Source organism: Mixophyes fleayi, chromosome 4, assembly GCF_038048845.1.
Source record: "Mixophyes fleayi isolate aMixFle1 chromosome 4, aMixFle1.hap1, whole genome shotgun sequence".
In the NCBI taxonomy this organism is placed as follows: domain Eukaryota; kingdom Metazoa; phylum Chordata; class Amphibia; order Anura; family Limnodynastidae; genus Mixophyes; species Mixophyes fleayi.
The window spans coordinates 332,664,385-332,683,472 of NC_134405.1; the positions used below are offsets into that span (position 1 = coordinate 332,664,385).

The 19,088-nt window shown below is 43.9% G+C and overlaps 8 protein-coding genes across 8 annotated transcripts; 5 read left to right on the plus strand and 3 right to left on the minus strand.

The window, feature by feature from the left end:
• Nucleotides 1-2,104: 2,104 nt before the first annotated feature.
• On the plus strand, nucleotides 2,105-2,416 carry LOC142150848 (histone H4). The gene has a single exon (XM_075206023.1). The coding sequence runs from the start codon at nucleotides 2,105-2,107 to the stop codon at nucleotides 2,414-2,416; it is 312 nt and encodes a 103-aa protein (XP_075062124.1).
• A 588-nt stretch (nucleotides 2,417-3,004) lies between these two features.
• LOC142150236 (histone H3) lies at nucleotides 3,005-5,747 on the minus strand. Its single transcript, XM_075205444.1, has 2 exons — nucleotides 5,636-5,747; nucleotides 3,005-3,536 (listed from the first exon to the last, which is right to left on the minus strand). The coding sequence occupies exon 2, from the start codon at nucleotides 3,521-3,523 to the stop codon at nucleotides 3,113-3,115; it is 411 nt and encodes a 136-aa protein (XP_075061545.1). The 5' UTR covers nucleotides 3,524-3,536; nucleotides 5,636-5,747; the 3' UTR covers nucleotides 3,005-3,112.
• LOC142150235 (histone H1B-like) lies at nucleotides 4,907-5,594 on the plus strand. The gene has a single exon (XM_075205443.1). The coding sequence runs from the start codon at nucleotides 4,930-4,932 to the stop codon at nucleotides 5,521-5,523; it is 594 nt and encodes a 197-aa protein (XP_075061544.1). The 5' UTR covers nucleotides 4,907-4,929; the 3' UTR covers nucleotides 5,524-5,594.
• Nucleotides 5,748-6,304: 557 nt separating the features above from the next.
• Nucleotides 6,305-6,915, minus strand: LOC142150237 (histone H2A type 1-like). Its single transcript, XM_075205445.1, has one exon. The coding sequence runs from the start codon at nucleotides 6,898-6,900 to the stop codon at nucleotides 6,508-6,510; it is 393 nt and encodes a 130-aa protein (XP_075061546.1). The 5' UTR covers nucleotides 6,901-6,915; the 3' UTR covers nucleotides 6,305-6,507.
• A 301-nt stretch (nucleotides 6,916-7,216) lies between these two features.
• LOC142150238 (histone H2B 1.1-like) lies at nucleotides 7,217-7,678 on the plus strand. Its single transcript, XM_075205447.1, has one exon. The coding sequence runs from the start codon at nucleotides 7,217-7,219 to the stop codon at nucleotides 7,595-7,597; it is 381 nt and encodes a 126-aa protein (XP_075061548.1). The 3' UTR covers nucleotides 7,598-7,678.
• A 1,448-nt stretch (nucleotides 7,679-9,126) lies between these two features.
• On the plus strand, nucleotides 9,127-9,438 carry LOC142150849 (histone H4). The gene has a single exon (XM_075206024.1). The coding sequence runs from the start codon at nucleotides 9,127-9,129 to the stop codon at nucleotides 9,436-9,438; it is 312 nt and encodes a 103-aa protein (XP_075062125.1).
• A 1,280-nt stretch (nucleotides 9,439-10,718) lies between these two features.
• LOC142150239 (histone H2B 1.1-like) lies at nucleotides 10,719-11,156 on the minus strand. Its single transcript, XM_075205448.1, has one exon. It carries the CDS (start codon nucleotides 11,150-11,152, stop codon nucleotides 10,772-10,774), a length of 381 nt encoding a protein of 126 aa, XP_075061549.1. The 5' UTR covers nucleotides 11,153-11,156; the 3' UTR covers nucleotides 10,719-10,771.
• Nucleotides 11,157-11,450: 294 nt separating this feature from the next.
• LOC142150240 (histone H2A type 1-like) lies at nucleotides 11,451-11,910 on the plus strand. Its single transcript, XM_075205449.1, has one exon. It carries the CDS (start codon nucleotides 11,467-11,469, stop codon nucleotides 11,857-11,859), a length of 393 nt encoding a protein of 130 aa, XP_075061550.1. The 5' UTR covers nucleotides 11,451-11,466; the 3' UTR covers nucleotides 11,860-11,910.
• Nucleotides 11,911-19,088: the final 7,178 nt, after the last annotated feature.

The window sequence follows — 19,088 nt, forward strand, 5'->3', positions numbered from 1 at the left end:
GAGATGTAGTTTGGATAGAAGGCGGAAGGAATTGGAAGCAGGTAATGTAATAAAGTGTTATTGTGTGCGCACAAGGAAGGGCCATGGTCACCTCACATTGGGGCACATTTATCAATCATCGGCAAAAATGAACAATAGTTATCAATCCTTATCGCATGGATAAGGATTGAACTATTTCTCAGATTTATTAAAAACGGATCACAGAAGCAGCAGTTGCGATAAACTGCTGTTCCTGTGATAAAAAAAAAATCACACTTACCCCGCCTCTTCCGAATGCGGTGTCCACGGATCTCATCCAGGTGTTCTTCATTTTTCTTTACTCTGGAACTGCGCATGTGCAGTTCGAAAAACTGCACATGCGCAAAAAAAACCATCCCCGATCTGTCTCTGCAACTATAGTTGCAGAGACAGCGGTGAATGACAGCGAGGGATCATGTGATCCCTCCACACATGCGCTGTCCAGCTCTGCTCTTCGGACCAGAGCTGACAGCACTGAAATCTGACATTTATGATAATAAGCGCCAGCTTCAGCTGGCGTACATTATCAAGACAAGTTTCCCCCCAAAAAATAGTTTTTTTCGGAACATGTTAGATTACGGCCAAGAGAAGTCACCATACTATTCGGTGACTGCTCCCAAAAACGTAGAGGAGTGCAAAGCAGCATATATCCACGATATCTGCTACGATGCACCCTTTATAAATATGCGGAGGACACAGAGGGACCTTAATTTCACGGTAAGAGCACTATTGTGCTTTCTTAAATATGCCCCATTGGCTTTGGAAGTGCTGGGACGTCCCCAGCCTGCTCCCCTAAAAACATCCCTTAGGTGCTGCACACACCGGCCACTAGTACTTGTGACATTGAAGGGGCATCACTCAGTGGGACATATCTCCCAACTGTCACCGAATCAGGACAAAAGTCCTTAAATGTGGGACGGCAGGACTGTCCCTCCAGAATCAATTGCTTCCATGGTGTTGGTGGTTATCACGTTGAACAACCCGGCCAGTGTGGTAAACAGCCCGGCTGACATGTTGATCTCATCTGGAGGGACAGATCGCTGCTCGGTATGTTCTTAGTATGTTGATCACTCCCATGTGAAACAGGCTTGTAAAACATGACAGGTCCTCTTTAAATTACACCCTTCATGTATGCAGTGAGGCAGCCATGTTGTTTCCTGAACTAATATTCATGAGAATACAAGATATCAAGTGACCAGTAGGTAGTGACCACTGAGGCCTGAAGTACAGAGATTCCTCTTGTTCCTAATTAATTGATGTTGCACTGAAGGCTGCATTGTTCATGTATATTGGTTTACCCCCAACATGTCTGTATCCACTGTGTGCAGGTGGAGACCACTGTAAGATGCAGTTTGACTTGTGATCAAAAACTTGTTTATGTATCTTGAGAGATCTCAAGCTATAAAATTAATTAAAAATAATATATAGTAATATGTGTTTGTTACTTTGCAGCCTGTGTTACAGAATGAATGGACAGTGCTGAGTCAAGGTACCTTCAATATGGGCATGAGAGGCTGCAAGCAGACTAAATATACATCTCAACTATGCCCAGCACCCTGCTCTTGGTGTTGAAAAATAATTAAGAGAAGGAATTTGATAAAGCCAGAGAAGTACACAGATGCCAGCGAACATATTTTGCTCAGCTTACTTTGTAGAGGATTAGTCTTTGGGTTTTTACTACAAATACTACATTGTGAACTATCATAATGATTATCTTGTAGCTTAAACCACTAGAATGTTTTACATTTACATAATATGCAGTCAAACAACCAAAAACCGCGCACACAGCCATGTACAATCGATCAACTAAAGGAGACATTAAATTGCTTTACTTCGTAAGCTATACACTGCAAACAATAGGAGCGACTGAGCGGGAATTTTAAATTCGCAAACGGTTGAGCGCTCAGCGAATCAGTGATAAGGGGGGAACCGAAGCCCGCGTCACACAACGTACAAAGAACCGCTGCCTACTGGACACGCCCCCTTCCTCTTATGTCCCCTATCAGGTCCGACCCAGCTGCATAAAAGAAGCTTGTTGCGCAGCTAAACTGTATCAGTTGGAACATTTTTGACTGTAAGTTACAGCATGTCTGGACGCGGTAAAGGAGGCAAGGGGCTCGGGAAAGGCGGTGCTAAGAGGCACAGGAAGGTTCTCCGTGATAACATCCAGGGCATCACTAAACCAGCTATCCGTCGTTTAGCTCGTAGGGGAGGTGTGAAGCGCATCTCTGGGCTCATCTACGAGGAAACCCGCGGTGTCTTGAAGGTCTTCCTGGAGAATGTGATCCGTGATGCCGTCACTTACACAGAGCACGCAAAGAGAAAGACTGTCACAGCCATGGATGTCGTGTATGCCCTGAAACGTCAGGGTCGCACTCTGTACGGATTCGGAGGCTAATTTCTTTGTCTATCCCATTACAAACCACAAAGGCCCTTCTAAGGGCCGCCCACCATGTCTGTAAAGAGCTGTACGACTAATGTCCAGGACCGTGAGAGGTTTAGCTCCCTAATATCACGTTACACACACACCTATGATTACTTGTTTCTGCACAATACTGTGATTATCGACGCCATCGTTCAGTCTGTAATTTATATTAGCTATAATGGGGCCACATCGATTTCATCCCGTGTATAAATTGAGCGGTCTAATCTGTTTACAGCATGCGTCTACTAATTTATACCCCCACATGCTGCTTGCCATATTTGGGTGGATGTGCAAGTGAATCACTACCCCGGAACCCGCTTGCTCTTTGGAGCCACCCACCTTTTCCCGAGATATTGTGTAAAAGGCTGTTGGCTTTGGGAGGGGAATGTTGACGGATTCCCGTGAATTGCACAGTATTACCAGAGGGAACAAAGGAAACGAGTCAGACGTGGACAACAACGGCCCAGTGTTAATTATCTAATCGCGCTGATCATATAGAATATGTGTAATTAGAATCCACATCGGCAAACAAAATGCAGAGATTTTACACATAGATAATAACTTCTGATTAAAATGTTACTACACAGAATAATGCTGCAGCTCGTTTAGAGAAAGATTTGGTGGCTCTGAAAAGAGCCTTTGTGCTGTGTGTAAGTCAGTGCCGAGTCCTTATGCCCTCTCCCCTCGGATCCTGCGGGCCAGCTGGATGTCTTTGGGCATGATGGTCACCCTCTTAGCGTGGATGGCGCACAGGTTGGTGTCCTCGAAGAGCCCCACCAGATAAGCCTCGCTGGCCTCTTGCAGAGCCATGACAGCCGAGCTCTGGAAGCGCAGGTCGGTCTTGAAGTCCTGGGCGATCTCCCGCACCAAGCGCTGGAAGGGCAGCTTGCGGATCAACAGCTCAGTGGACTTCTGGTAGCGGCGGATCTCCCTCAGAGCGACGGTGCCTGGCCGGTAACGGTGAGGTTTCTTCACACCACCGGTAGCTGGGGCGCTCTTCCGGGCGGCTTTAGTTGCCAGCTGCTTGCGGGGAGCTTTCCCACCGGTGGACTTACGAGCGGTCTGCTTGGTCCTGGCCATAGTTCTACTGATTCTATAAAGAATATAAGATGCAGATTCTTAACAATCCTATTTATACAGTGTGCTGCAATGCAATTGGATGAGTTAAGAACGCCCTTCAAATTGATTGGCTTAAAAACTGCGTCTTAACTTTCAAAATGCCCGCCTAAATTCTTTGCTTATTACTTGACTCGTAATTTTTAATATTATATATTATTATAACTTAAGAAGGCCTGGCAAGCTCTCGAATTAAATGATGTGTAATATTAAAAAATTAAGTGTTTCCAGTCACGATAATTACAATGTATGTAAAAAAGCTATCCACATTGACCACACGGGGGTGCCATTGCATCACATTCAGCGAAGACGAGAGGGATAATAACTAGGGATAGTAAAAGGATTCGAACCACGTCAGGGAATATAATCACTTTTGTAGATCTATATTTATGCCTTGTTGATAATGACAAACACGGGTTTTAAATTATCGATCTGAAATCACTGTGCAATTATTTGTATTTGTGATCCAATGTTTTCCTGCTCTTCTTGGAGTCTCCACGGCCGAGGCCTCTGCTGGAGGCTTTGATTGTTTCAGACATTTTTCCCGCACAAAACCAAACCACTGGTGACCTGGGGTCACTATATATCCGAATACGTAGGTGGCTATAATAGCCCTGGACAATGCCTTTTCATTACATCAGGTGGTTTGCTTAGCAAAAATTCGATTAATGTTCCCTTCCTCCCAATGCCAACTGAAGGGGATGAAGGGAAGCTGGACAAGTTACCAGCAGTTCCCGCAGACCGCAAGGGGTTGTTGAGATGACCTGAACACAACAAGCTGTGTTTGTCTGTGAACATCTGCAGTCGTTTCTACCTGTGGCAGCTGACTATCTCAAGCTCTAGGCTGCTGGTAATCATCTATTGAGAGTTATCTGGTAGGACCCTGCCATTAATGTATGGATAAGAGAGATGAGACCCGTTGTAGATGGTAAAGAGGTCGGATATGTTTTTAGTACCTTTGATAAGCTTACTCAGCAGCAAATGTCAGCACATGATTTACAGCTGACAAGCTGGAGAACGAGCAGACACTATCATATGTCCTATAAAGGTCTCATTACTTCCCTCAAAAGACACACAAAAGAGATCGCAGACATCCTGGAACTGCAGAGAAGGAATAGTGGGCGTGGCTTCGCTATCCACCAATAAACACAGCGGCTGGTTCTTTATCTCAGCCAATGGCCGCATATCCCTGAGCTGTATATAAATTCTTGGTTGAACAAGTCCTACAACTAAACGTGTCAGTTTGAGCATAGAGTCATAGTCATTTGTATTGGAGGATGTCTGAGCCAGTCCCAGCCGCAGCGCCTGCTGCTCCAGCAGAGGCCCCCGCCAAGAGTAAGCGGCCCAAGAAAGCAGCTTCAGCAGGATCCATGAAGAGCAGCAAAGCGTCCGGTCCCAGCGTGTCTGAGCAGATTGTAAAGGTGGCAGCTGCATCCAAGGAGCGTAATGGGATTTCCCTGGCCGCTGTGAAGAAAGCTCTGGCTGCCGGAGGATACGATGTGGAGAAGAACAACAGCCGCCTGAAGTTGGCGATCAAGAGCTTGGTGACCAAAGAAACCCTCATCCAGGTGAAAGGCAGCGGTGCCTCCGGCTCCTTTAAGCTGAACAAGAAACAGTTGGACAGCAAGGACAAGGCGGTGAAGAAGGCAGCAGTGGCCAAAGCCAAGAAAGTATCCAAGTCCCCCAAGAAGGCTCCGAGCGCATCCAAGAGCCCTAAAAAGGCGAAAAAACCGGCAGTTGCCAAGAAGGCTGCAAAAAGCCCAAAGAAGCCAAAAGTCGCTGTGAAATCCAAGAAGGTGGCCAAGAGCCCGGCCAAGAAGGCAGCGAAGCCTAAAGTGACCAAGAGCCCGGCCAAGAAGGCGGCTAAGCCTAAAGTGGCCAAGAAGGCAGCGAAGCCTAAAGTGACCAAGAGCCCGGCTAAGAAAGCAGCGAAGCCCAAGAAGACAGCTCCTAAGAAGAAGTAAAACTGCAGATCCGCACTCCGGTGCCCCGTTACACAAAGGCTCTTTTGAGAGCCACCCACTCGGTCTTGACTGAGCTATAATGTACCCCCCCCATCCATCCTCTATCTTTTACCCTGTGGTGGTGACTGCTTCTGGCTCAACAAAGCAGATGTGAACCCCTTATGGTCCCCGGTAACAAATACCTCCAGACATCTGACTAGTTTACACACACATTGATAGTTACATACACATAACGTCAGTGCACCGTGACAATGGTTATTTTCTATAAGCAATTATGTCGCTCTTCTACACCCCGTGTGTAGCTTCATAAACCGTTTACTGCCCCTGAACAAAATGAGCAAAGGACGGAAACTCCTTATGTTTATATTACGGTATTATTTTCTTACTAGGTCATACGCTATACAACTGCTACCTATTGGACGGTTATGTCAGATTATTTAAATCCAGTGATTATCATCAAGTATTTGTTATCGACACCATAGGAAGCTTGTATTGGTCTCCGATTCACTGTGCTGACAAGTGTCATACACCGTAGTAACGTATCTCTTATATACTATTACTGTGTGTAAATCAATACTACCACCGTGTGATCAGTAGTGACGTCTGCCGTTTATCAGATACATTGTAATTTTTAAGATTGTTTACAATAAATGGTTTTCTAGTCTTTCAACTTTAATTCGGGAGCCTGTCAGGTCTTACGTAGGTAAAATTCTAATAGTAATATTATCGCTTCAGATTTAAGTGGTAAGCAAAATATAAAGCAGGCGTTCTGAAGGACGCAAGGAATATTAAATGAAAGTTTGAAGGACTGAACAGCAGAATCTGAGGAGAAAAGGCTGTTTCTCGTCTAGCTCAATAGTAAAACTGTCAGTGAGCTTCCGACTATCCAGATAAAGCAATAAGTAATGTATAAAGCTCTCGCAAGAAAATGTGGGTGGCCCTGAAAAGAGCCTTTGTGTTGTGGGGGTGTCAGTGGGGAGTAAATCACTTGCTCTTAGCTGCCTTGTGGCTCTCGGTCTTCTTGGGCAGCAGCACGGCCTGGATGTTGGGCAGGACGCCTCCCTGGGCGATCGTCACCCCACCGAGCAGCTTGTTTAGCTCTTCATCGTTGCGCACAGCCAGCTGCAGGTGGCGGGGGATGATGCGGGTCTTCTTGTTATCACGGGCGGCATTTCCTGCCAACTCCAGAATCTCAGCCGTTAGGTACTCGAGCACGGCGGCCAGATAGACAGGAGCTCCGGCTCCCACACGCTCGGCATAATTACCCTTTCTCAAAAGACGGTGAACACGTCCAACTGGAAACTGAAGCCCAGCCCGAGATGAGCGAGTCTTGGCCTTAGCCCGGGTCTTTCCGCCTTGTTTGCCTCTACCAGACATTTTCAGTTGCGTATTTCGTAATAAACTACTGTGATTAAACTCCTCCCTCATCCTTTTATTTATACCTTTCAGTGACAAACTCCTGCATCTCTGATTGGTCTGTTTTCGGACTAGCCAATGCAGCTGATGTTCAGGTATCCACCAATCCGTATAAGATAGAGGTGGGTATGATATTGAAACACATCACATGACATGACTAGCCAATAGCATATAGAGCTGGATATAAGTCTTAGTTACATGGGCTGCCTATAAATAGGGCGATTGTGGGAGGTGCAAGTAATAGTCGCTGACTCACTGACCAGTATTTGTTTTAAGAATGCCTGATCCAGCAAAGTCTGCTCCTGCGGCCAAAAAGGGCTTCAAGAAAGCCGTGACCAAGACCCAGAAGAAAGATGGGAAGAAGCGTAGAAAGACCAGGAAGGAGAGTTATGCTATCTACGTGTACAAGGTGCTGAAGCAGGTCCACCCTGATACCGGCATCTCCTCCAAGGCCATGGGTATCATGAACTCCTTTGTTAATGACATTTTTGAGCGCATCGCAGGAGAAGCCTCCCGCCTGGCTCACTACAACAAGCGCTCCACCATCACCTCCCGGGAGATCCAGACCGCTGTGCGTCTACTGCTGCCCGGTGAGCTGGCCAAGCACGCCGTGTCTGAGGGCACTAAGGCCGTCACCAAGTACACCAGCGCCAAGTAATCTGCAAATTCCTCCTTTCCGAGTTGCCACAAAGGCTCTTTTAAGAGCCACCCAAATCTTCTTAATCGAGGCTATGACACTTGTTGGATCCCGCTGCTCTTTGTGTTCCTTGCAAACACAAGCCCACTTGCAGCTCTTACTGTCCGGGTACCCGTCTATAAACATAACGTGTTCGCTTTCAGCAAACATGAATGAAATGCCTTTTAGATCTCGTATGTCAGTAAATCATTCTGTCCTTACCTTCTGTTACCAAACTGCACCTGGCTGCTCTCTAACTGCCCCGTGCTCCCTGCTGCATCTAGGCGGCTAGAAGGAACTCTGACCCGACTAGTGTCAGCTGCCTGACCGGTATTTAGCGCCTCTAGAGCAGGCTGTGCTGTCCGGGCTTCTCATTAGAAATCTGTTGACCACTGGCTATAGTTCTTCTGCAGACCAGGTACCGGTGCCAACACAACATATTTAATTCTGTCGGCTCTCATAAAGCATACAATATACATTAGTAACAATACATTGTGGCACATACACTGGCGAAACTAAGGGAGGAATAACCTTTATTAAAACACAGTGGTGGTCACCTCCCAGTCATCTGCGGACTAAATGGGCAATCCCGGATAGCCAGCAAGCACAGAAAGGTCTCAACCTGGACACATTTAAGAATTCTAAATGCGTGAAATTAGACATTACAAACAAGGTACTTTCAATATGGGGTACAGGGATTGCTGCACAGTCAGTACTGCCCAGCATCCTGCTCTCGCCACATGAGAGCGTTACTTCACCAGAGCTTGCGGTGTTTTGAAAATAACCATTGAAGTCCAGTTTTTTTTTTTTTTTTTTTTTTTTTTTTTTTTTTTTTTATATCTTTATATCATTACAGATGTTGCTGTCATTTGACATACACTAGGCTGGTTCTACGCTTTAAAAAGTCAATTTCAGGCAGAAATCCTCATTCTAATGCATTATTCAAATAAGTCATATTATATTTAGTGTTTTTATTTGTGGCTGCAGTTAAAAATGTACAGAGCCTGTCACTAGTAAATTCAAAGGTATTTAAAGGAATACAAGATTAGATCCAACTGAAACACGACAGATAACTACACTGCTACCACCTTATATTACAAATATATTATTACTTTCATCATCAATATATGTTAACAACCGACCAGTGTTATAGATTGCAGATTAAAACTCTAAAATGTGTAATTTCTACATAATAAAATGCCGTCACACAACTTGAAAAAAACAGACAGATAACCATTCAGCTAAAATGAGAAACTAAATTAAATAAGATCATAAGCTAAACACTACAATGACTATAAGCGACGCGGCGGGAATTTTAAAATCTTTAACGGCTGCTCGTTCAGCCAATCGGCAAGGGGAACGAAAGCCACATGTAGCAATAATTATCAAATGACACGCCCATTTCTTCCTCTATACTTTGTGTCCTTTCAGGTCCGATTTAACTGTATTAAAGAAGTTTGCTGTACAACCAATTCACATCAGTTGATTAGGCAACGCCAGCAGTGCAAATCATGTCTGGACGCGGTAAAGGAGGCAAGGGGCTCGGGAAAGGCGGTGCTAAGAGGCACAGGAAGGTGCTCCGTGATAACATCCAGGGCATCACTAAACCAGCTATCCGTCGTTTAGCTCGTAGGGGAGGTGTGAAGCGCATCTCTGGGCTCATCTACGAGGAGACCCGCGGTGTCCTGAAGGTCTTCCTGGAGAATGTGATCCGTGATGCCGTCACTTACACAGAGCACGCAAAGAGAAAGACTGTCACAGCCATGGATGTCGTGTATGCCCTGAAACGTCAGGGTCGCACTCTGTACGGGTTTGGAGGTTAATTTCTCTGTATCCCATTACACACAAAGGCTCTTTTAAGAGCCACCCACTCAGTCTTCAAAGAGCTGTAAGTTTACTATTATGCCCATGATTACTGGAGGAATAGGTCTGTAGCATTTTAAGATACTACAGCATATCACCCCACGGCTTTGTTACACGTAGATCCAATACATGAGTGAATAGTGACACCATCACTCGCAGCCTGTTCTGAGTGCGGGAGTTACACCGCAGACATCCGTCTCAACCATTGTATAAAGTAGGCGAAGACCACTAATCTATGCTTTTACAACGTGTAGTCAAATGAGCGTAAATCCCAGCTGTGGAACGGGTTTACATGTTGGGGGACGAGTACAGGGAAACGTAATCAGGAGACTTTCAAAAAATACAAAGCAACATAATAAACGGGGTAATAATACAAAGGGTGTCATAGCATCGATTGAGAAAGACATTATATTCTTCCTGCCCCATACCAGCCAAAATGAAAAAATATTGATTACCACCTCGTATCCAGAAGCAGTGGTTCTTTCAGGGTGGGTTTCCCACAGGAATTGAGAAATACGTATCCTGGGGAAATTATAAAGACTCTACAGGGAAAATCTTGTGGCAAGACCCTAGCGTACCATCCCCCTATCCACGAACTAATTGGTAATGTGAGTGTTGCAATGGTGCGTTAAACATTTTCTCTGCACATATGTCAGCACGGAGGGAGGAGACTGGGAGAAGACCCTGCAACAGCTCCTCTTTACATTTAACGAGGTATCTCAGGAGTCCACCAAGTTTTCTCTATTCAAGAGTCTATATGGGCGGCGAGTGATGCATCCATTAGATACGAGAAAGCTGGGAAAGCCCCTTTTTCAATCGCTTAGGTCTCCACTATGTACGGTTTCGGAGGCCAATTTCTTTGCCATGTTGAAAAACAAAAAGGCTCTTTTGAGAGCCACCCACTCAATCTTCAAAGAGTTGTAGTATGTCCATGGCCTAGAGCACAAACATACCCCCATATACCACTTATTTCATCTAGATTCTACGCATGGCAGTTTTAGAACATCTATTACTCAAGACCTGTTATTCACGTTATTAAAAGACCTTGGGCTGCACAGCGTTACAAATATCGGCCCTTACATGATCTGAAGGGAAATGCTAGGCAGTGATTAAAGCGTAAGGAACAATATGTGGGGTATTGCAAGAACGAGTAGCTTGAAATGTGATGGTTTCGCGGAGATACAAAACACCACAAAGAACATGCGGGATCTAGCAAATGTCATAGCCTCGATTGAGAAGATTTGGGTGGCTCTTAAAAGAGCCTTTGTGTTATCTTAGAACAGAGATTGCAGATTACTTGGCGCTGGTGTACTTGGTGACGGCCTTGGTGCCCTCAGACACGGCGTGCTTTGCCAGCTCACCGGGCAGCAGTAGACGCACAGCGGTCTGGATCTCCCGGGAGGTGATGGTGGAGCGCTTGTTGTAGTGAGCCAGGCGGGAGGCTTCGCCTGCGATGCGCTCAAAAATGTCATTAACAAAGGAGTTCATGATACCCATGGCCTTGGAGGAGATGCCGGTATCAGGGTGGACCTGCTTCAGCACCTTGTACACGTAGATAGCATAACTCTCCTTCCTGGTCTTTCTACGCTTCTTCCCATCTTTCTTCTGGGTCTTGGTCACGGCTTTCTTGGAGCCCTTTTTGGCCGCAGGTGCAGACTTGGCTGGTTCAGGCATTGCAATAACAAGATCTCGACAGAGTGTAAACAAACTATTACTAGCACCGCCCACAATCGCTGTATTTATAGGCAGTCTATGTAAATTAACCTTATCTTCAGCTCTAGGCGCTATTGGTTAGTTCTGTCACGGGATCTTTAGAAAAGCTATACCCCTTCTCCCTGTGCTGATTGGTGAGTGCCCGAACATTTTTGTCACTGGCCAGTCTGAAAACGGACCAATCACAGATGCAGTCGTTTGTTTTTCGAACATATAAATAAAGGAATGAAGGCGGAGTTTGCTACTCGTGTGTATTGAATTAACCTGAGCATAACATGTCTGGTAGAGGCAAACAAGGCGGTAAGACCCGGGCTAAGGCCAAGACTCGCTCATCTCGGGCCGGTCTTCAGTTTCCTGTTGGCCGTGTTCACCGTCTTTTGAGGAAGGGGAACTATGCTCATCGTGTGGGAGCCGGAGCTCCTGTCTATCTGGCCGCCGTGCTCGAGTACCTGACGGCTGAGATTCTGGAGTTGGCTGGAAATGCCGCCCGTGATAACAAGAAGACCCGCATCATCCCCCGCCACCTGCAGCTGGCTGTGCGCAACGATGAAGAGCTAAACAAGCTGCTCGGTGGGGTGACGATCGCCCAGGGAGGCGTCCTGCCCAACATCCAGGCCGTGCTGCTGCCCAAGAAGACCGAGAGCCACAAGGCAGCTAAGAGCAAGTGATTTACTCCCCACTGACACCCCCACAACACAAAGGCTCTTTTCAGAGCCACCCACGTTTTCTTACTAGAGCTCTATACACATTACTATTCGTTTTATCTGGGTAATCAAAGGTTCCCTGGTAGTTCTACTTTTGAGCCAGATACGGTTTCCCACAATTTAGCTGTCCCGTTTCATACACATTTTCAGCTCTAAATTATGCACGTAGCCTTTATTCTCATTGGAACTGCTCCATGGATCCTTTCAACCACATATATCAGCGGCTTCGTGTAGTAGAAAGCAGTGAGATGGGGTCTCACTTGCTGTAGAGAGAGGATTAGGTGGCTCCGAGAAGAGCCTTTGTGCTGTGTATAAAGGAGTGACGAGAAGCTGCTCTTTCCCCTTAGATTTCGAGGGCCAGCCATTCAAAATTGATTGATTTAAACACATTTCATTGGCTCTTTCAAATGCGTGTAATTTTTGCTTACTAGATAAATCTGAATTAATCCGATTACAGGCAGGCTCTCGAATTAAAATTGGTTACAGTATAAAGTATTATACATGCTACCAGACCTAAAAATGACGATGTATCTGAAAAGGAAAAACACAGGCAGCTATCAATACTGACCACACGGTGATGCTATTGTTCCACATAACTTTGATAGATGAGAGAGATGCTAGATTGACACTTGAAAGTACAGGGAATCGGAGAACAACAGGCAATACAAGCTTCCTATAGGTTGATGACTCATACTTATTTATAATGATAATCACTAGATTTTAATAATAAATCTTACATGACTGCAATTTCTGACCTTCAGATAAAGTATTGCAACAACATCTGCACTCGCACAATCATATATTGTAGCAAAGCACTTTGTATCGGTAGATTTTGTTTTATAAACTTCCTAAAACTCACCAACAATAATTTAACAATGTCGTGCAAATTTGGAAGTGTGTTCACACTCACCACCGTCCTTCGAAAATGTGCTGATAGTTCCACCAACTGTGATGCCTTTTGTGTTTGTGCATATTTAAACATATGATGTTGTGTAAAAGTACAACATAAGCACACTTAGATACAATGATCACTTCATAGAGAATCAGTAATAAACGTTCTATATGTGCTCTATTTGTTCCACTATCCAAGTGTATATAACATGAACTGTAAACCCATGTACAAATATATAATCTCAATAAGGTCTCTTACTGGTGTGCTAGGTGTCCTCACACACACACACACACACACATATAGTCAAAGTCGTATAATTGGATGAACGAAAGTATTGGTTTAATATTGGTTTGCCGTGCAATTGCGAAGAGTACGCCACGTAACACGTGGCGTGATGCGATCGCACTGTAACATACGCACGCACACACTCGCATTACAACATTTAGTTATTTATACCAAATTTCAGCCCTTTTTGATTTTTTTTTCCCCACACACACTAAGAATTTAGTAGGTCAGTGTATAACTCTGTCCAGCAGGTGGCGCCGCAACTTTTTTTTTTTTTACACACAGACGCCACCTAGCATTTATATATATATATATATATATATATATATATATATATATATATATATATATATATATATATATATATATATATATATATATATATATATATATATTATATGTACACTTCAGTGATACTCAAGGTTCAGGTTGTGGGAAAGGTGGCATGTCTGGTATCATACTGAAACCCTATTCATCAGCAGCTGTCCGGTGCAGTCGGCGAAGAGATCACACATTGCATACTTTAGTTATTGATATTAGGGAATACACCTTTGTATGATGCTGGCTATGAAAGGAGCAGACCCCCCTGGATAGACGACCCCCACCTTTGGATTCATTAGATTGAATCAGCCTATGATCTGTTTACCCTGGACCCACACAACGTCTGGACCTATAGAAACAATCTACGTCATCTCTATTGTTCAAGTGTAACACTGTACTGTATATAATCATAGCTGCACACCCTTTGGCTCTCAGTCAACTCTGACACAGTATTCTAACAGATATACTGTCCACCAGGTCCCGTGGGTGCGCAGCGAGCGCATGCGATAGCATTGGTATGTACTTATCTTTTGGTATTGGCTGTGCTGTACTGTACTTTATCATAATATAATCATGTATTGAATTGTTGACTATTTACATCTGCTAAAATAAACCACCTTGTGCTTTGGAAACACATACAATTGATTGGCCAATGCTTATTTTAAAACAATAGAATTACTTTAATAATTGGGGGCTCGTGAGTTTAGGAGTTACGTTATCGGCAGGTATGCAACGCTTACGGTATTCGGTTCCTCAACAAAGGGTGGATTGACAGACGCGTCACATAACAGGAAAGAACGCAATGTGTTTAAGACCTGTGGTTCACTTTGTATTGCGAAACCGAATGTCTGTTGTTGCATAGACTGAAGGAACGCTAATTTGAATCTAGGGACAAGAAAGAAAAATGTTTATTTTTATTGTCGTTTTGCGTTTTAAAGGGTACTGCATTGCCTAGTGTATGTGTGCTTCCTGTTTAGCGTGTATGAACTTCCGGTATTGTTGCCACGTGTGTAAACAGTCATGATCATAGCCTGTTAGCTATGCATAGTGTAATCACTTGGTAAAATCTCTGAAAAGATAGTGCCATTGCTTGGGAAATTTATTTTCTGTACAGAAAACAAAGGTTATGTGTGTGTATGTGAATGAATACATAAAGACAAAAATATACTGGTAACTATAGGCAACTATAGTTTTTTACACGCAGGGCCGCCGAGAGGGGGGGGGGAGCGGGTACAGTTTACCCGGGCCCGGCCATGCCAGGGGGCCCGGGCCGGGCCCTCGCTGCTAATAAAATTTATTTATTTTCTTATTTTATTTTTCTCTCTTGCGGTATTTTTTTTTTAACTTTTTTTTTTTTTTTCCGCGGGGGGGGGTCTTGGGTTTCTTGGGAGCTGTAAGAAAAAATAAATAATAATAAAAAAAAATACTCACGTGATCGCGCGGCGCCGTGTCCCTCCTCTCCTCCATTCACACTGACTGCCGGGCGTGACGGCATCAAGTCACGCCTGTCAGTCAGTGAGGAGCGCCACAGCCAGCATGAAGAAAGAAGACAGAAGAGCAGAAAAGAAAAGAAAGAAGTTGACAAAAGGTAAGTAAAGAAACGGAGAGGCTAGGGGAGGAAAACAGGGAGGGACAGTACTATAAAGAAAGGGGACAGAGAAACAGAGGAGGAAAAAAAGGAGAGAGCCACAGAGTAATAAAAAAAAAAGTGGGAGAGAGGAACAGAGGAGGAAAAAAAGGAGAGAGCCACAGGGGAATAAAAAAAAAGTGGGAGAGAGGAACAGAGGAGGAAAAAAAGGAGAGAGCCACAGGGGAATAAAAAAAAAATTGGGGAGAGAGGAACAGAGGAGGGAAAAAAAGTGGGAGAGAGGAACAGAGGAGGACAAAAAAGGAGAGAGCCACAGAGGAATAAAAAAAAATTGGGGAGAGAGGAACAGAGGAGGGAAAAAAAGTGGGAGAGAGGAACAGAGGAGGAAAAAAAGTGGGAGAGAGGAACAGAGGAATAAAAAAAGTGGGAGAGAGGCACAAAGTAAAAAAGAAGGGGGAAAAGCAGCATGGAGGTCGCAGTGTGAGCATAAGGGGGTACAGTGTAGTTGTGATGAAGGGGCACAGTAATGTGTGTGATGGCACAGGGGGCTTGTTGCAATGTAGTGTGTGTGAGGTAGGTGGCGGCTAATTAATGGGCGCTATTTTGTTTGTAGGGTGATGGTGAGGCAATTTAATAGTAGGGACTATTAATTTAAGATGGGGTGGTTTGGGGGCTATTGAATCTTGGGGTGAGTTTAGGGAGAATGAGGTCTATTTATTAAATGTGACTATGAATTATTTAATGGCAGTGATGGTTGCGGGAAATAGGTATTGCTGGGGCTGTTTGCAGGAAGTGAAATAGGTTTATTTATTAAATGTGAATACTATTATTTGAATGTTGGGGCTGGAGGAAGGCCTAATTATTAATCGTGAGTGCTATTGATTTAAGGCCGGGGCTGGCTGTAATTTTCTAAATGTAGCCATTTTTTTTTTCAAAATAGGTCCTTCAACATTCCTGGATCCGGACAAGCCACAACTAAAGAAACCAGCAGTCACAGGTGGAGAAAGTGAGAAGAACAGGTAGGAGAGAGCAGCACAGTGTGTGAAATGTTGTGATTCTAGTAGGGACAATACCAATTTTTGGTGAATGTTGTGCCCAATGTAAGGTGTAGGCCAAGACTGAACTGTTTGTGTACACACTGCATTGTTTGTATACTACACTGTGGTGGTAGATGTCCTGAAAGTCAGGAGTGCTTGAACATATGTGACGCTCCGGCGAATTGAGAGCCTAGTGGTTTTTATGTTAGCCACGCCCCAATGGCACGTTTGCCACGCCCCCAAATGCATGACCACACCTCCCAACATTGTTGCACCGCCAATCACAATGTTCACAGATAACTAGTATCTCTGAGCAGTGCGGTTTGACCGCATGGCAGGGCCTTGATTAAGTATTGGGAGGGCAGTGTGGAACTATTTAAAATTGATAGCGCTTTTGTTCAGGTGTGTCTGACGGGGCATGGTAAAAAAGGTGACCTGACAACAAAGGTTCTGTTCTAGGGCTGAGCAGGATATAAAGAAACCTTTGTGTGAGTGGTGTTCTGTTCTAACAAAAAGCAGGTGATAAAGACACACCACAGAGCATGCATAGCATACTCAAAACGAAAATAGCAGGTTTTCGCGGCATTCCCAAATATTAATCGCAAAGCTTACAGATAGTTAGTATCCGTAAGCGGTGCGGTCGGACCGCATGGTTGATTTAGTGCAGCCGTGATTGCGACTTGGGAGATGTGGGAGGAAATACGCTGCAACCACTGATATTCTTGATTGATATCGGTTGCTAACAGTGGTAAAGTACTCAAACTAGGAAGGGCATTGATATCTTTAAGGGGACATGCCTGTTGAAAACGTCCACGAATAAAAAAAAATCTCTAGTAAGCTCTGTTTGAAAGGAGAACAGGTAAAAGTATTTTTTGTGTAGCGTTGAGAAATAGGTTGTTTTCATAATGGATGCGAAGCAAACGCTAGAGATAGTTCATGTTGTGCTGCCTAATGAATGGCCGGTTGGTTCTGCAAAGTATGTTATCTATAATAAATACGGTGCGTATGCAACGGCATACTGCGACAAATGGGTCAAGATGACCCGGGAGTGTGTGAAACCTTTCCCAAACATAGGTAGTCTTGACTCAGAGGTGTTAAATAATGTTAGAGATAAAGTGTGGTTGATTAAATCAACAAAAACGAGAATTGAACATGATGACTGTTTAAATTTGTGGCAACAAGAAGGGTACACGTGACACGGGAGCGCGTGGTCAGCGGAAGTAAGCGTACCGGAAACAAGTATTACGGAAGTGTGCGTTGCAAAGCGTGGCAAACTGAGCGCAAACACGCCCCCGACAAATTCGGTCGGGGCGGATAGTACCAAAAATGTGAAAACTGTAACTAGTAACTTGTATAATGTCTTAAGTAATGTTTTAAAGGAAGAAAATGTACCCACAGTCATTTCAGCCATTGCCCATGCCAGTAACATACACGGACAAGGAAAAGGAATGGTTCCACCAGCAGGGGCAGTAGCTGAAATTGGTGAGAATAATGTAAAGGTTATCAAAGGGGGAGACATTCATTGTACTGCAACAGCGATTCCAGCAACTAGTTCAGAACATAGTGATTTGGTAGGCTTATATCCTGTCCGCACAACAGCAGTTCCCAATGGGAAAGCGGACAGAGATGGTGTAGTTCCCATGAAACAGGTAGCCATGTATTTTCCATGGACTAAGACGGAACTATTTACAATTATGTCTGATTTCCCTGATCCTAGAAAAGCTTTGGCCAAGTGTCAGAAATTTATTAGACATTTAGGTAATGCACATGAGCCTACTAATAAAGATTGGCGAGTGTTGTTTAGAGCTTGTCTTCCTCTCGATACTGATGTACAAAAGTTCATTAAGGGTTGTAGGTTGGAGAAGGATAAACCCTTAACTGAGGATGACAATCAGGATAATATTGGACGTATAATCACAGAGTTGGCCATATATTTTCCAGTGACTATGGAATGGGGCAAAATATATGCCATCAAACAAAAAGGTAATGAGAATACAACTGATTATTTTTCAAGGGCTCTAGCGGCCATGATTAAGTACACAGGAATATTGGATATAAGGGTGAATCCACTTTACAGAAAGGTAGCTGTTGCAGTACTAATGGACGGCCTCCGGGAGGATCTAAGGACCTGGATAAAAACCTCTTTTCCTAATTGGAGAGGTCTCACGGTAAATGATATTAGAGAGCATGCTATAGAACATGATAATATATGTAAAAAGGAAAAAGCACAGAGTGATAGGTTAATGATGTTGCGTATCCAGGCGTTAGAAAAACTACATCCACAACCTCAGAATTATAAAAACCACTATAAAGGGACGCAAGAAACAGAAATCTTTGAAGTGTTTTAACTGTCTTAAGAAGGGACATTTGAGGAAAGATTGTAAAGAAAATATTAGAGCCAAGGCTAGGAAATTAGGACCAGGCAAGGCAAGTAATAATCTGTGGTAAGTAGTAATGTGTACTTTTAGAAGAAATAAACTGATTTTAAAAGGTAATTGTTGTTATTTTTGCTTGTTTTGTTTTATGTTGTCAAATGTTTGCTCTCCTAATCGCTAGCCGATGGTAAAGAATGAAAATTTTTGTTCTGTTTGCTGTTTTAAGATAACTATCTTGTTTTTCTTCTCACAGATAAGGGTATACAGAAGATATATAGACTTAGGGCTAGATTTACTAACAGGCATGTTTGTAAACCCGCCGACTTTCGGCGGGTTTGGCGGCAGTTTAGCCATCACTGGATTTACTAAGGCTAAACCCGCCGTCCAAACGGCCAGAAATGATGTTTCCAAACCCGCCTCTGTATAAAGCGCCATGACGGTTTCAACAATGTTCAACATTTAAAATACGTCCACTGTTCTTGCAGGCCAGAAATATTAGTACTGCAATATTTACCTACGTTCACTGTTCTTGCAGTCCAGAAATATTATGCAAAATTTAAATACGTTCACTGTTCTTGCAGGCCAGAAATATTAGTACTGCAATATATACCTACGTTTACTGTTTTTGCAGTCCAGAAATATTAGTACTTATTCACCTATGTTCACTGTTCTTGCAGGCCAGAAATATTAGTACT